Here is a 16,597-nt window from a genome sequence, read left to right as displayed (position 1 = left end):
AGTGAGCTGAGATCACGCCATTGCATTCCAGCCTGGGCAATAGAGCCAGACCCTGTCTCAAAAGAAAAAAAAAAGAGAATTAATAGGCTTTTAGCATCATCATTTTAGAATCATGAGATCTTGTGCATAAAAAGGGATCTTAGAGCACCTCAGTCCAACCATCTACCTCAGTGGGGAGCAACCATTTTCTGCCTAAGGGCCAATTCAGGAAAAGTAAAAATGTTTATGGGCTACATTTCTTTTATGATATTTGTATCCTTTCTCCCACTAATTACACACCTAGGAATTTAGGTTAAAGAGTCATCCAAAATGAGGGAAAGATTCTGTGCATTAAAATCTTTGTTGTACTGTTATTTTTAACCTAAATTTTAAGTATTACCTACAAGGGCCACAGTGGGGAAATGTTTAAGGAAACCATGAGGCAACCAGTCAATGAAGTGCAATTATTAAAAGAGGCAAAGATGAAAACTAGATAGCAATGTGGGAAAGTGCTTATCACATAGCGTTACGTGGAGAAATAAACCTAACTTGTATATATGTTACAATTATAACTTGTAAACATTTATACCTATGAAGAAAGACTATAAGAGAGCAAATGAAAAAAAAAATTGTGATAGTTAGTGTTTATATAAAGTCATTTCTATAACAAATGAAGGCAAAGTTGAAGATGAATGAAGACCGGGCATGGTGGCTCACGCCTGTAATCCCAGCACTTCGGGAGGCCAAGACGGGTGGATCACCTGAAGTCAGGAGTTCAAGACCAGCCTGACCAATATGGTGAAACCCTGTCTCTACTAAAAATACAAAAATTAGCCGGGCATAGTGATGTGTGCCTGTAGTCCCAGCTACTCAGGAGGCTGAGGTGGGAGGATCAATTGAGGCAGGCAAGTGGAGGCTGTAGTAAGCAGTGATTGAGCCACTGCACTCCAGCCTGGGTAACACAGAGCAAGACCTTGTTTCAAAAGAAATAATAAATCAATAAAGATGAATGAAGATGGTAACATATTTACAACTTAGGGAGTTGGAAGAAAGATTGGCTTTTTAAAATCAGGAATTACATTATCTGCAGCTGCATTTGAACATTTGTACATTCTTTCCTCATTTCTGAGGGGTTTCATTCTTTTAATTAAACTTTCAGAAATGACCAGAGACCCAGAGATGTTGGGTGTTTGCGGCAGCAAGAAGAATGAGCATCAAGGTTTAGTTTGGGCGTAGACAAAGGCCAAAAAGTGATCTGGAAAGGAGGAAGAGAAAACTGACATTTAAGAGAGAGAGAGAAAGAGAGAGAGAGAGGGAATGTGTGTGTGTGTGTGTATATATGGGTGGATATGAATACATTTCAGGAGAGCACAACAGGAGGGTGGTCTTTTAGCCCTGAGTACAAAACATTGTGTGGAAAATGCTTTTTCTACTTGGCTCCGAATCTGAAAATAGCGAAAAGAGAACATTCTTGTGGACATCTTCATCCTTCTTAGGGGATCCATGCATTCCCTGATCTTTGCTCCACACCAAGTCACATGCCTTGTATGCGTGTGGTCCCAACTGTCTTGCCCCGGTCGCAGGAGGGCCACCTGGAATCAGTTAGCTCTGGGCAGGCAATTTCAGTGTGTGCTCACGAAGGAGCCAGTGGGATTATCATTCACCATCCTCAGTATCTTTAGCTCCTAGTCCCCGAAGTAAGAATTGTGCTGTTTATACCCACGGGGCTGTTCATCACTGCTCTACCAATTGCCTGAGTTCTCCTTAAAACATCCCTGTAAGGGAGCCCTTTGCTTGATTACCTTCTGAGACAAAGAGATCACTCCCTTACCAGGCAACTCTATTCCACTTTTGACCAGCTATTAGAGCATCAGAAAATTCTTCTGCTGAGCCAGAAGGTGACTCACTGTGACCTCCCAACCATGGTCCAGGGTTGGCACTTTGACATCTCTAAAATAAAAATAAGTAAACAAAAGTTTAATTGCAGAATTTAGGATTGAAGAGTGAATATTGAAAATTTTTCTGTCCAAACGTTTCATTTATAAGAAGAAAAGACAGGCCGGGTACGGTGGTTCACGCCTGTAATCCCAGCACTTTGGGAGGCTGAGGCGGGTGGATCATGAGGTCAGGAGATCGAGACCATCCTGGCTAATATGGTGAAACCTCGTCTCCACTAAAACTACAAAAAATTAGCCGGACGTAGTGGCGGGTGCCTGTAGTCCCAGCTACTTGGGAGGCTGAGGCAGGAGAATGGCGTGAACCTGGGAGGCGGAACTTGCAGTGAGCAGAGATCATGCCACTGCACTCCAGCCTTGGCCACAGAGCGAGATTCGGTCTCAAAAAAAATAGAAAAGACAGATTCAGAGAGGTTTAGTGACTTGTTCAAGATCATTGTCTTATTCATCCTTTCCTGAATACCTGCTACCGGTTAGTTGCTGTGCTTAACTCTGGAGGGGGAAAGACAACAAACAGTGAATGAGACACAATTGTTGCCTTCAGGGAGCTCTTGGTCTAGAAGGGGAAATAAGTAAATAAGCAACTACAACACAAGGCGATACCTGAAAGAAGAGCCATGGGGATACAAGTGAGAGGCACCTAACCCAGTCTTAGCCACCCAAAAGGCTTTCTGAAAGGAAGGTTAATAATCAGCACTGACATTCATCAAACCGTGACTATGTGCTGCACAAAGGGCTAAGTGCTTTAGTTATGTTATCTTAGTCACTCTCTGCCTTGTGAAGGATAGACCGCTGTTATCCCCATTTCACAGATCAGTAAATAGAGGCTGAATGAGATTAAGTAACTTGCCCAAAGTGATGCAATCAGTAGGTAGTAAAGTTGGAATTTAAACCCAAGACTATTTGTTTTCAGAATCACTCCTCTTAACTTGGGCTTCCAGGACTGACACTGAGAAACCAGAGGGGGTTACCTAAGTAGGGATGGGAGTGAAGAACATTCTAGGCCGGGAGAATATAAATGCCCTGGACAGAGGCCCTGAAGTCAGGAAAGGCATATGCATTGGGGGAATCACAAGAAGCTACAGGTGTGGCTGCAATGTGGCTTCTGGGGGGCAGGAGTGGGAAGAGATGCTGCTGAGTAGCCCCAAGGCACAGGCAGAACCAAGGCTGGGACTCACCTCTGGGCTCCTAGCCCAGTGCTCTTTCTACCACATTCTACCTGCTTCCCCATCGCAGGCTAGCATGTTTTTATCTGCACCCATTTCAGACTGGAGGGAGCTGGCCTATGTAAAATGAGGCATTTCCTCACCCACAGAGGCCTCTGATGGGAATTGAGGAGTGGGGTGAAATGGAAGATGCAGAGAGAAAGGGGACAGGTGCTGACCACTCTGCCAAGATGCAATGTCTCCTCTGCAGTCCTGGAATCAGGTCACAGGACTCACCACGGCCTTTGAGACATACAAGCTGCACACTTTCAGGCTTCTACCCTATGTGGGTAACTCCCAGGGGACTGGCCCCAAAATCCACTCAAAAACATAGAGGAGGAGTCATGACAGTGATAACAATCATCATAGCTAATGTGACTGAGTGCTTCTGAACCATTGGCATCTGGTCTTTTAATGCTTACAGCTAGCTTACGAAGTGGTATATTAGCTTTCCTCCTGGGCAAAGAGGAAGAAAATCAGCTCAAACCACCTTAAGCATAAAGAGAATTTATCAACTCAGATAACTGAAGAAGGCACTGGAAGATACCGGGCTCTAGGGCTGGATGCAGGTACTGCAATGATACTGTCAGAATGTGTCTGTTATCCCAGCACTTTGGGAGGCTGAGATGGGCAGATCCCGAGGTCAAGAGATTGAGACTATCCTGGCCAACAGGGTGAAACACTGTCTCTACTAAAATTTAAAAAAATACAAAAATTAGCTGGGCGTGGTGGCGCACACCTATAGTCCCAGCTACTCAGGAGGCTGAGGCAGGAGAATCGCTTGAACCCAGGAGGTCAAGGTTACAGTGAGCCAAGATCATGCCACTGCACTCCAGCTTGGCTAGAGAGTGAGACTCTGTCTGAAAAAGAAATATGTAGGCTGGGCGCAGTGGCTCATGCCTGTAATTCCAGCACTTTGGGGGGCCAAGGCAGGTCGATCACCTGAGGCCTGGAGTTCAAGACCAGCCTGGCCAAGATGGCAAAACCCCATTTCTAATAAAAATACAAAATTAGATAGGCATGGTGGTGCACATCTATAATGCCAGCTACTCAGGAGGCTGAGGCAGGAGAATCGCTTGAACCCGAGAGGCAAAAGTTGCAGTGGGCCAAGATCGTGCCACTGCACTCCAGCCTGGGCAACAAAGTGAGACTGTCTCAAAAATAATCATAAAATAAAAAATAAAATGTACCTCTGCCTCTCGCCCTGTTTTCCTAAGTGGATTTCATTCTCAGGCAATCTTTCTCTATTTAAGACACAGAGGGTCCTGATGGGCTGAAAGTTTACATTCTAGCAGCTTAGCAGCCCCACAAAATTAAACTGCTTCTGCCCTCATCGTTCCAGAGAGAGCCCCAGAAGTGTCTCTCCTTGGCTCCCTTAGGTTGCATGCTCAACCTCACACCAATCACTGTGACTCTGATTGGCCAGACCTGAGCCATAGGTTCATACAGAGGCCAAACCACTGGGACCAAGAGGTGGGGAGGGGTAACCCCCAGTAGAAAACAGAGGAACTGCTACAGAAAACAGCATTGATGCTGAGAAACCCACATCCCCTAAAAATGTCTACTATATGTAGTTACTAAGAATTCCTCCATTTTAGAGATGAAAATATCTGAGAAACCAAAATATCTGAGAAACCAAAAAATCTGAGAAACCAAAAGTCAATTGTCTCAGCTCACACAGCCAGTATCAGACGAGGGATTCACACCCAGGCAGTCTGACTCCAGAGCCTTGGGTTCTTAACCCCCAGATCACCTGGGAATAGCTTAGCCTGCTCAGAAGAGAATTCACCCACCCACACCCACATTTAGAATGAGGATAGTTCCCACTGTTTATTGTATTAACCGTAGGACCTAGGGGTTCAGAGACCCAAGGTTCACGCAGCCCAGAACGGAGGAATGGTTATGCCCTAATGTTGCCCTGATGGTGCCCTCATCTGCATTCTGAAATTCTTAAGTTTGCCTTTAACATCCCCTAAGAGTTAGGCAAAGAGGAGGAGTTCCAAGTGCTTGAAGATGAGCCACTGAGAGTTGACAGTTGCTTGCCAGCCCAGCCCCTGGGAGGCATCAGGGAGAAGGGGAGGAGAAAGGGGAAGGAGCACTCATTCTCCCACTTCTCTAGCATCCTTTAGGATGGTTGTTTGACAGGCAAGAGTACTTCTTTGGGGGCCAAACCAGGATGGAGAACCTGCAGTGTAGGCGGATTTAATGAGTTGTCCTAGTAAATTATAATCCTGTTACTCTGCAGGGTTTTTTTGTTTGTTTGTTTGTGATGGAGTTTCACTCTTGTCACCCAGGCTGGAGTACAATGGCACAATCTTGGCTCACTGTAACCTCTGCCTCCTGGGTTCAAGCAGTTCTCCTGCCTCAGCCTCCCGAGTAGCTGGGATTACAGGCGCCCACCACCACACTCGGCTAATTTTTGTATTTTTGGTAGAGAATGGAGCCTGACTTGCAGGTGTCACAATGCTAAAGCTGCCCTTGGGTCCTTTGGTGTTTTAAAGTTAGGCCTCATGCCTCTCCAGGGGCCCAGGCCTCATTTGGAAATGACTAACAATAAAGCTGGGTGCCTATGCAAAACAGCAAGCAGCCATGAAGCCATGCAGGCAGGGGCTGGTATGATTCATAAATAACCTCATGAACTAGAGGCTAAATGATGCTGATAAAAGTGTTAGGAAGTGCTTCTAGCTCTTCCTTACTCGGGGAGGTGAGAAGCTATCATGAACACTCTAGATGGCTGTTTGCCATCTTCCTGCTGTCCTAGCTGCCTAAGCACTGAGGCTCACTTTCACCCTGAGAATTTCACCAGAGAACTGTGAGGTGGGAGGAGAAGGAGCTGATGGTGATGAGGATATCAATGGAGGGTAACTAAGAGGAGAAAGAGAAGAGCAGATTATATGGGAAGAGGAGAGAAATAAGGGCCTTGCCTTAAAGCAATAGGAGAAACCTTTCTAAACCCTTGCTACTGGCGTCAGCATCACCTCAGAGTTTGTCAGAAATGCAGAATCTCAGGCCCCACCTCAGACCCACTGAATCAGAATCTTTGGAAGTGGGGCTCAGGAATCTGCATATTCACTAGCTTCCAAAGCTCACTCAGTGTGAGAGCCACTGTTCTCTATCAAGAGTAATTAGGCTCATGTCTCTATGTCAGCTGAAGACCAAGGGCAAGCTAACTTCAGTTGAAGGGAGAAGAAGAGCAAATTCATTCGTTATTATTCCATCTGTACTTCCACTGTCAACACTAATCGTCTCTTTGTTCTACTAGGACTCACTGCCTGCAATAAAGTTGTTAGTCCTTACCCTGAAGGGTGATTATTGCCAACACAGGTGATGGTGCCCATCAGTCACTAAAGAAGCCTTTGAATTTCTATGAATTAATTTGCAGATTTTTTTATGCAGTTGATGATTAATCCTTTAATGGAGAATATAATCCATGCGTTGTGGATTTGCTCGTGTTGTTACTTGAGCACGGAGCAGTGTTCATTGAGGTTTTTCATGCACCTATCCTCCAGGCATTTGTGGAAGGCTTAGTATATGGCACCACTGTGTAAGTGAGAATAGCTCCTAGCTGCCTACACCACAGGGTGGAGAGAGGCATGATTAATACCAAGTGGGGTGCCCGGCCCCTCCAACATGCTGTGGGAAGATGCACTCAGGTGCACACAAGTGCCAGACTCGTGTATGTGTGTGGCTGATGCCAAAGCCGTTTCCATAACAATGAGTGTTCGGCTCCAGAGACTCTCCTCGGGAGCTAAGGACCCCCTCCCTCTGTCACCAAAGCTGGGATTGGTAGCATTTCTCAACCTGCCTAAGATCTCTTTAGGTAAATACGAAGGAAACTAATTTACTGACCTCCTTGATACAGATACCCTTCAAGACTCTTTCACAAATATTAATATTGATTAGTCATTTAGCACTTAGAAAATGCTGGCTCTCTCTACATGGATTAACACACCCATGACAACTTTCTGTGGCAAGCCTTTTTATTCTCATACCTGTTTTACAATAGAGGCTGAAGCACAGAGAGGGTAAATTGCTTTGCCCTTAGTCACACAGCTGGTAAGCGACAAAGTCAGGTTTGACTCACACAGCCTGGCTCCAGAACTTCCGGTCTTAAGCACAGCTCTTCATATGATCTCTGAAACTCCAGTAACTCCCTTGGGTAGATATGTCTCTTCCTTTCTCAGCTGCAAAAATGAAGGCCCAGAAAAGTGACGTAACTTATCCAGCGTTCCACGGCTAAGAGAGACTGGTTTCTGATTTCGCCTCAGGTCTATCAGATTGAAAAGTCCACCCCCTTCTTCCGCAAACCCTCTACTCCCTCCATCCTTGCTGCTGAGCTGGGCATAGAACATTCATGCACCCAGAGCAACGGGGGCAGCAGCTACTGCTAGGAGCAGTGGGGCTCTGAGCAAAACTGAAGGGTGGCAGGGCCAGGCACTGGAGGCCCTGAGAATATGCTAAATTCAAATTAGTGGATGCTAACCTTCCGACCTGTGCCCTCTGCTTCAGAACCCTCCATGGCAATGACATTTCCAGCGTTCCTGAAGGCTCCTTCAATGACCTCACATCTCTTTCCCATCTGTAAGTAGCAGTGTTTCTCCCCAATGAACATTCAAAACATGAAAGCATGAAAGTGTCAGCGACAATGTCATCACTGTCAGCATTTTGGCATATGTCCTTTCCTTATGCATACAGTATATTATACAACTATGTATCCACACTATGCATATTGTCTTGTTCCCCACCTCAGAAGCCTTCAAAGGAATCCTCAATTATGTAAACACTGTAAATATTTAATAAGAACTAACAGAAAACATGTACTATGGGGTAAACACTTTAGATAAGTTTTCTATTTATTTCTTACAACTGTAAGGCATTTTTATCCTTTTATTATATATAATAACATTGTGTCTAAGCATGGCACAGCTAGCAGATGGCAGGGCCCAGGATCAGATCTAGGTTTGCCTTGACTCCAAAGCACATATTCTTAACCACTTTGCACTCTGCAACAGGTATTCCCTTCTTATTTTACACAGGAAAAACTGAGGCCCATAAATATTAGGTGACTAGCTAAAGGTTGACTATCAGGTCAGTGAGATGTTGGACTAGAATCTAGATTCCCTCACTCCCAGGCCAGACCTCTCTTCCACAGATCAGGAATCTCTACATTTTTTTATACACCTCTGTCAGTGAACATTTTCGAGTTTGTATTCCTTCTATATGCATATTTAATTATTTTCATAATGTGTGCATACACTATAATACGGATATAATACGTATGCATATTTAATTATTTTCATAATGTGTGCATACACTATAATACGGATATACTACGTATGCATATTCTAAAACTTTCAAAAGCAGAATTGTTGAAGGATATAATTTTTTAAAAAAACAGAATTTCTAGTATTTTCGTCCCAGTCACAACCGGGATGAAAGTCTAGCCAAGTGGTTTGAAGCTGCTCCCCAGGTTGCTGGGTTTCAGAACCTTCTCTGCAGAGTATATCCTCCAGTGGACCCTTCAACAGGGCAAGGCAACCAGATAATCAGATGGCCAGAGATCCAGGAAGCTCCCTAAAGGAGCTAGGATGGGGTTGAGTTGAAGAGTGAGTCTTACTTGCGTAGGTGAGAGCCACGCCTCAGAAGTGGAAGGGGCTGGGATGGGAGTTGAAACTTCCACAGGATTGGAAGTACACTCTGGAGATACTAACTTTGCCACAGTGGAGACGACTACTCCGCTGGCCCCATATTGGATACCTCCAGTCTAGCCAAAGTCTGAAAATGCATTTCCAGAGAGCCAAGGATATGAAGGCTACTGGCCAAGCTGGGCAGGGGGCCCTGACTTCCTGTTCTGCCTCCTAGGGCGCTGGGAACCAACCCACTCCACTGTGACTGCAGTCTTCGGTGGCTGTCGGAGTGGGTGAAGGCGGGGTACAAGGAGCCTGGCATCGCCCGCTGCAGTAGCCCTGAGCCCATGGCTGACAGGCTCCTGCTCACCACCCCAACCCACCGCTTCCAGTGCAAAGGTAGGTGACGCCCACACCCCACCCTCCCCTGCCCCTCGTGGGATCTGCTGTGTTCCCAGCAACCTGTCAGAGCAGGGTATCTCAACAGATGTGGCTTCAGAAACCTTCACCCTGTCTCTTCCATGGGTCCCACAAAGAGGCTCAGATTCTGACGCTGATGTGAACCCTCATCTAATGGGCCAAGTGTCATTCTCTCCAAGTTCCCTGCTGGCATTGCCACACATCTCCTCACTGACTTCTTTCTGTACATGTCTTTCCATAGTGGAGAATATCTTTTTTTTTTTTCATCTTTTGTAGAGACAAGGTCTCACTATGTTGCACAGGCTGGTCTCGAACTCCTGATCTCCAGCGATCCTCCTGTTTAGGCCTCCCAAAATGCTGGGATTACAGGCATAAGCCACTGCACCTGGCCTTGAGAAAAATCTTTAACCTGCATTTTTTTATCCAACATTATTAAAACATAAGCATTTTCCCATTTTACCCAGCAAACTTTTGTACATGTGATTTTTTTATTGACCATATTATAACAACAAACTACTACTGAGTCCTTATGCAACAGGAATGATGGTAAGCACTGTCTCATGTATTTTCTTCTCATTCTTCATGTAACAACTTATTTAATTCTCTAATACCTCTATGTGATCAACTTTTAATATTATCCTCATTTCTTAAAATGAGAAAATCGAGGCTTACCAGGCTTCCAGGTCTATCTGATTCCAGAATGCACAGTCTTTATCATCAAGCCATAATACTCCACTGCCACTTACTTAATCCATTTCTGGTTTTGAATCTTTCGAGTATTTCCATTTTTCTGTCTTACCATTGACACATAAAGATCTTTCTCTGTTTGAAATCATGTCCTCAGATAAGATTCAGAGAATAGAAATTACTGAATCAAAGTACATTATTATTTTTAAGGTCTTCACACATTTTGCCAAATTGATTTTCAAAAAGGGTTATAACCAATTTACATTCCCAGTAGCATCCTTTGGTTGCATTTTTCATTAGACTCTCATTATTTTCTCTTATTTTCTCATTGCTAATTCAATAGGTTAAAAAAAAAACTCCTTTTATTTTGTCTTTGATTATTGGGGAACCTGAATTTTTCATCAAAAACGTACTTTTCATTTGTATACACAGTTGTTTGATAATCTCTTTTGCTCATCTCTGAGAGGATTAATACTTATTTTGATATATAGATACACTTTAATTATCCTCTCAAACTTTAGTGTGTCCTACACTTCTGCTGCAAGCAGAAAAACATTCCATTGGCTTAAAGCTAATTTTAATTTTCCTCCTCCTGCTTCTAAGCTATCTGATCTGATACTAAAGAGGCTCACCTAGGCCAAGAACAGTATAGGTCTCAATCTTGGCTGCACATTTGGAAATCATACAGGCGCTTTTAAAATTACTGAAGCCTGGCTCCACCCTCTAGGTTTAGATTAAATTGGTCTGGGGTACAACCTGGGTGTGGGAACTTTTAAAAGCACTGCAGCCAGGGTCCGGGCACGGTGGCTCATGCCTCTAATCCCAGTACTTTGGGAGGCTGAGGCGGGTAGATCACTTGAGGTCAGGAGTTCAAGACCAGTCTGCCCAACAAGGGGAAACCCCATCTCTACTAAAAATACAAAAATTAGCCAGGTGTGGTGGCGCATGCTTGTAATCCCAGCTACTTGGGAGGCTGAGGCAGAACTGCTTGAATCCAGGAGGTGGAGGTTGCTGTGAGCCGAAATTGCACCACCACACTCCAGCCTGGGCAACAGAGTGAGACTCCATCTCAAAAAAACAAAAAAAAAAACCAAAAAACAACACTGTAGCTGGTAGTGTAAGGCAGCTAAGTCATCTGGGTTTTGTCTGGGCCATTCTTGGTTTTAGCACTGAAAGCTCTGTGTCCTGCAAACCCCCTCAGCCCCAAGCAAACCAAGACAGATAGTCTTCCTATTCTAATGTGAAGTCGGGTTGAGCCCCTGGTACCAGCTCTCAATCAGGCCACTCTTTTTACTCATCCACAAACAGTCACTCACTGAAGTTCATCTCAGCCCATCTCCAAGTTGATAACTGTTAACCCCAAGGTCATTTATAGTCCTGACACTAAATATGGCCTGTTTATCCAGGGCTCATTGTCAAAGCTGGCTGCAGCAGCAGGACACAGCCCCCTTTGCAAAGCTCTGGGAAGGACCCTGACCTCCCTCCAGTGCTCGCAGCTAAAGCAAGCACACGGCTGAAACGGTCACGGATGTAACATGTACCTGAGCAGTTTTCTGTCCATTGTCAGCATCATCGCTGTGTCCTCTGGGGCCATCCATTTCTTTCTTCCAAGGTTTTCCAGGAAGAACTTCCTCTGTGTGCCTTTGGCCCAAGCACTGTGCCCTGCTTAGCCTGGCACAGACTATTCCATGGGGAGGGGTGTTCGTGGGTAGAAAAATGGGAGGTCCGAATGGAGCCTGGGCCCAGAGCTTCCTGGAATATGAAAAGATACACAGGGGGTTTCTAATTATGGTGCATTGTTTGCAGATTAGCACCAAAATCGGATCAGGCTAATTACAGTAATTGATTTGACTGCAGAAGTGTTTCTGAATGATGTCCCACTGTGATTTTTCCTCACTGGACAGTGGCTGAATTAATGGGACTCTAGCTGGACTGGATGTGCTGGCTGAGGAGAGCCAGCTGCCATCTGGGCATGGAGTTGGGAAGGGGCTGGCGCTGGCTGAGGGAGGGCCCAGAGCAGAGGGGAAGGGAGGTATGGCAGTGAGCGCACTCAGGACCTGCCATCAGTACTCTGGTTTTGCTGCCCAGGGCCAGTGGACATCAACATTGTGGCCAAATGCAATGCCTGCCTCTCCAGCCCGTGCAAGAATAACGGGACATGCACCCAGGACCCTGTGGAGCTGTACCGCTGTGCCTGCCCCTACAGCTACAAGGTATGCTGGAGGCCCTGCCCCCGCCCCCCGTGTTCATGCCTCAGGCTCCTCCTTCAGCCCTGGCCCTAGAGAGGGGCACCGTGCCCTGCGTACCCTCCCTTCTCCAAGGGTCAGCCTGGATGAGTCCATCGCACAGGTCACCACTCCAAAGCAGCATTTGCCAGTAACACTGTTCTCTGAACTAGCGGGAGCTGCCAGTCAGAGAGGACCCCATATGGTCTTGACAAGGATGTCCAGAGAGAAAGAGGAAATGTAACATTTGTATTTTCTTTGTGAAACATGGAGAAATTAAGTCTCAGAGAAAAAGTGTTTCCAAGTAGAGGCATCCCTTGAGCCCACTCTCCCAATTTCCCTTCTAAAGGGATTTCCAGAACCTCCACCCCACCATGCCCCTGCCAAACCCCACCCTCAGAGCAACCAGCCTTGAAAGTGCTGGTTCCAGCTTGATGTAAATATAGGGATGGGGGATTGAAAGGCCTAGGGGCTGCAAACTCACCCAAAAGGTTGACCGGCTAAGATCAGCCAGCAAGAGGATGAGATCCCAGTTCTCCCCTCTGGCCTCCCAGACTACCTCCAAGACAGTCCTTCCTTCTTTCACCCAGAGCACGGTGTCATGCCCCTCTGCTGACCCCTGTGGATATCGACCATGTGCCTCTCACCAGCACCTACAGAGTACAGACTGTGCCAAGTACTGTGCTTGGCATTTTACTCACCTGTTCAAACACCCCCAGCAAACCTAAGAAGGCCTCATCATTCCCTTTTTACAGATATGGAGACTGGGCCTCAGACTGTCAAGAGTTCAACTCAATGTCCGAAGCTTGTAAGCAGTAGAGCTGTGATTAAGACCCTGGGCTTTGTGATTCCAGAACCCAATCCTTTTCCCCTGGAGGGTTTCCTGGATAGCTGAGCCCTTCCTTGGGCTTCACTGGAATCAGCAAAGCTGTGGCTCCATCCTCTTCTGCAGGGACCGCCCAGCTTCCAGCCTTCCCAGGGCACCCATCCAAAGGCACTGGGCAAGCCCAGAGTTTCAGGACAGCCCCGCAGCCTGTCTAATGCACACATATGATGCAGGTAGAGTGAGAGTGAGCTGGCATCCCCAGGTCTCTGTCCCCAGTGGGATTGTGTGTGCGTAGTGACAGGCTTAGAGGCCGCCTCACTCTGGGGAATGGGACTACCTGATGTATTTCTAGACTATGGCTGTGCTTCTAGCAGATGGTGTCAGAGTGCCATCTATGGGCCTGGGACAAGAGAGCCAAAGGATTCCCTTTGAAGCCAGCCACCTCCAAAGTCTTAAACTTACCACTGAGTCCCAGACCCATACACCGTCATTTCATAAGCTGATTATAAAAATCAGAGAAGAGACTAAATGCATAAGGTCCAGATGAGTGCCTGGCCTTTACTGATGATTCAGAAGAGAACTATACTATGTATGGAATTGAGAATGTTATAAATTCAGTCACAGGGCACCCACACACACAAAAAAATAATAGGAGGGGAGAATAGAGATTAACAGCAGACATACTCAGGATGTGTGGATCCTCCCAAACTCCCTTGTATGGATTCAGCAGAGAAAATTCAGACTGTGCAATTACACAGAGAAGCAGGTGTGGATTCCAGCTTTGTCATTTACTAGCTGTGTAGCCATTGCTAGTAATTTCATCTGTCTTCCCAGCTGCAAACTAGGACCTGTCTCATAGGTTTGCCGTAAGAATCAAATGTACAGTAATGTACGCAATACACTAGGATGATACCTGGCATTCAGTGAGCACTCAATAAGCTGGCATACTGCTGCCTTTCACCTTTACCCTTGCATGGTGGTCCCTCATACCTGGGTGTGGAATAGGCCATCAGTAACAGGTGGTATGTTGCTAGTTTGATCCAGGATTATCAGTCTATGGCACTGTGAACTGCCAAGAAACTTCAGTCATTCTCCTAGAACTGTGACTGCATTTGTAACATTCTCAATTCCATACATAGTATAGTTCTCTTTTGAATCATCAATAAAGGCCAGGCACTCATCTGGAGCTTATGCATTTATTTTCTTCTCTGATTTTTATAATCAGCTTATGAGATGGGTAGTATCATCCCCATTCTAAAGATAAGGTAAACTGTTTCACATTCTGATTCTTGCTTCCTTCTCTTTAAAACTGGCCTGAGTCTGAAAGTAGTAGAGCTGGGTTTGAAGTCCAGGCTTCTTCCAGCTACACTTGACTGTACTATGAAGCATGACCTGACCGTCAGTGTCTGTCAGAGCAAAGAGAGTATCTTCAGAGCTACTGCAGGATAAGGCCACTTGTTTGAACTTTGTTCTCAAGATTCTGAACATCATGTCAATTTTAGAAGAATGTGAACAGAGATTTTGATCTTGAGGAAAGTGTTGAGCCCAGGCAGGTCTAGGGTGCATGATGTTGATGGTGATGGTGAAGATGATGATGGTGAAGGTGATGATGGTGGTGGTATCGGTGATAATGATAAAGGTGACAATGGTGATGGTGTTGATGATGGTAATGGTGCTAATGGTACAGATGGTGGTGATGATGATGATAACTATGATAATAGTAACATAAGAGCCAGCATTTATTGAGTATCTACTATGTACTGACAGTAGACTAAATAAGGTACATATATTATCTTGCATACTCCTCATCAGAGCCCTAGAATACAGTTCCTAAAATGATCCTCATTTTACAGTTGAAGAAACTGAGCATGGTAGGTAAGGGAGTTGGGATTCAAAGCTCAGAACCAACTGACTCTAGAAGCTGTGCTCCTGGCCACTGCACTCACTGCCTGTTGGCAAGTGCAGTGATTGCAGGGGCTAAGGTGGAGGATCCCTGACTATTTAGGACCTGTCTGAATTTCCAGATTAGAGACAAGTAGAGTGTAGCCATGGGAAGAACACCAAGCAGGACCCTCTGGAGCCTGTGCCTATGTGATGCATGACCTTGGACAGAACTCGCTCTTCTCCTCACCTCAGTTTCCTCAGCTGTAAAATGGAGCAGGTTGAACCCAAGGGATCCTTTAACTGAGGGTTGCATCAAATTCTCTGTGCTATGTCCCTGCTTTCCTTCTTGCCAGGGTTAGAGCCCGCCCAAACAGAGCGACTAAGATGGTAGTTCTGCATGAGTGGCTAACAGAAATCCCCAGATACCCACAAAACCAAGCTCAAAGTTCAGGCATTTACCTCTTTCCAGGTATTTCCATTTTCCCATTGACTAGCTGAGTGACCTTGGGAAGCCACAATATTATAAAAAAGCACAGGAATCACTGTGTAACATTTGGTAGCAGCTACTCTTAATCTACTATAATGCCAGGCCTTTGTGAAGCAGTTTAAACACATTATCTCTTGTAGTACTCTTAATCACCTTGTGAAATAAGTTTTATTATCGTCTTTTAATAGATGAAACAACTAAGGTTCATAAAGATGAAATAATTTACCCAAGCTCTCACACTTAGGAAGCGCATGAGCTACAACCAGAGCTCAGCTATCTCTTGCAACAAAGTCTCTACACTCACAACCACTCCAAGTCAGATTCTCCCTAAGCCTCACTTTCCCCACCTGTAACTGAGAATACTCATACTCATGTGCAGGGCTGTTGGAAGGATGAAAAGGGGCTGTGTGTGTACTTTGCCTACCTCAGTGCCAGGATTCAGTAGATACTTCACAAAGGGTCAGTATTTTGCCATTATGTTAAGATTTGGGGAAAAAATATATCTGTTGGCTGATTCTTTTTCAGCCATTTAGTTTCAGGCACATATGTTCAATGTCTCAGAACAGTGCTTCTCAAACTTTTGTGTGCATAAGAATCACTGGAGAGCTTATTAAAATGCAAGTTCTAGTTCATTAGATCCGAGGTCAGGCCTGAGAGTGTGCATTTTTTTTTTTAATCAGTTCCCAGGACATGCCAGTGCCACTAGTCCAAGGAGCACGCTTTGAGAAGTAAGGACTTAGCAGCATTCCTCGTGCGATCTCAGAAAGAGGTTTCCAATGAGGGCAGCTGTTCCCAGTGTCTTTTTTTTTTTTTTTTTTTTTTTTTTTTTGGAGACAGAGTCTCACTCCGTTGCCAGGCTGGAGTGCAGTGGCATAATCTCGGCTCACTGCAACCTCTGCTTCCTGGGTTCAAGCAATTCTCCTGCCTCAGACTCCTGAGTAGCTGGGATGCCCACTACCACGCCCAGCTAATTTTTGTATTTTTAGTAGATACAGGGTTTCACCATGTTGGCCAGGATGTTCTTGATCTCTTGACCTTGTGATCCGCCCACCCTGGCCTCCCAAAGTGCTGGGATTATAGGCGTGAGGCACTGCACCCAGCCCCCAGTGTCTTTTAAAGGTTGATTCCCAACCTTTTTGGTGCCAGGGACCAGTTTCATGGAAGACAATTTTTCCACGGAACTAGGGTGGTGGGCATGGTCTCAGGATGAAACTGTACCACCTCAGATCATCAGGCATTACTTAGATTCTCATAAGGAGCGTGCAACCTAGATCCCTCGCATGCACAGTTCACAGTAGGGTT

At 45.5% G+C, this 16,597-nt stretch overlaps 1 protein-coding gene and 1 long non-coding RNA gene across 2 annotated transcripts in view; one reads left to right on the top strand and one right to left on the bottom strand.

Annotated features, from left to right (window-relative positions):
• Window positions 1–16,597, top strand: part of SLIT3 (slit guidance ligand 3) — a 636,015-nt gene that overhangs the window by 582,158 nt on the left and 37,260 nt on the right. Inside the window, exons 24-26 of the mRNA XM_016954159.4 lie at window positions 7,649–7,720; window positions 9,002–9,165; window positions 11,962–12,086. Of these exons, the coding sequence (XP_016809648.2) occupies window positions 7,649–7,720; window positions 9,002–9,165; window positions 11,962–12,086 (361 nt within the window). The remainder of the gene's footprint in view (window positions 1–7,648; window positions 7,721–9,001; window positions 9,166–11,961; window positions 12,087–16,597) is intronic.
• The window catches only part of LOC134810128 (uncharacterized), a 46,326-nt gene continuing 36,835 nt past the window's right edge, over window positions 7,107–16,597 (bottom strand). Inside the window, exons 5-6 of the long non-coding RNA XR_010157405.1 lie at window positions 11,415–11,625; window positions 7,107–7,323 (exon numbers count right to left, since the gene is read on the bottom strand). This is a non-coding gene — a long non-coding RNA (uncharacterized LOC134810128). The remainder of the gene's footprint in view (window positions 7,324–11,414; window positions 11,626–16,597) is intronic.

The sequence above is a fragment of the Pan troglodytes genome, chromosome 4 (assembly GCF_028858775.2).
Source record: "Pan troglodytes isolate AG18354 chromosome 4, NHGRI_mPanTro3-v2.0_pri, whole genome shotgun sequence".
Taxonomy (NCBI): Eukaryota; Metazoa; Chordata; class Mammalia; order Primates; family Hominidae; genus Pan; species Pan troglodytes.
The sequence above is the reverse complement of the archived record's forward strand: the minus strand, read 5'-3'. Positions and strand labels throughout refer to the sequence as shown.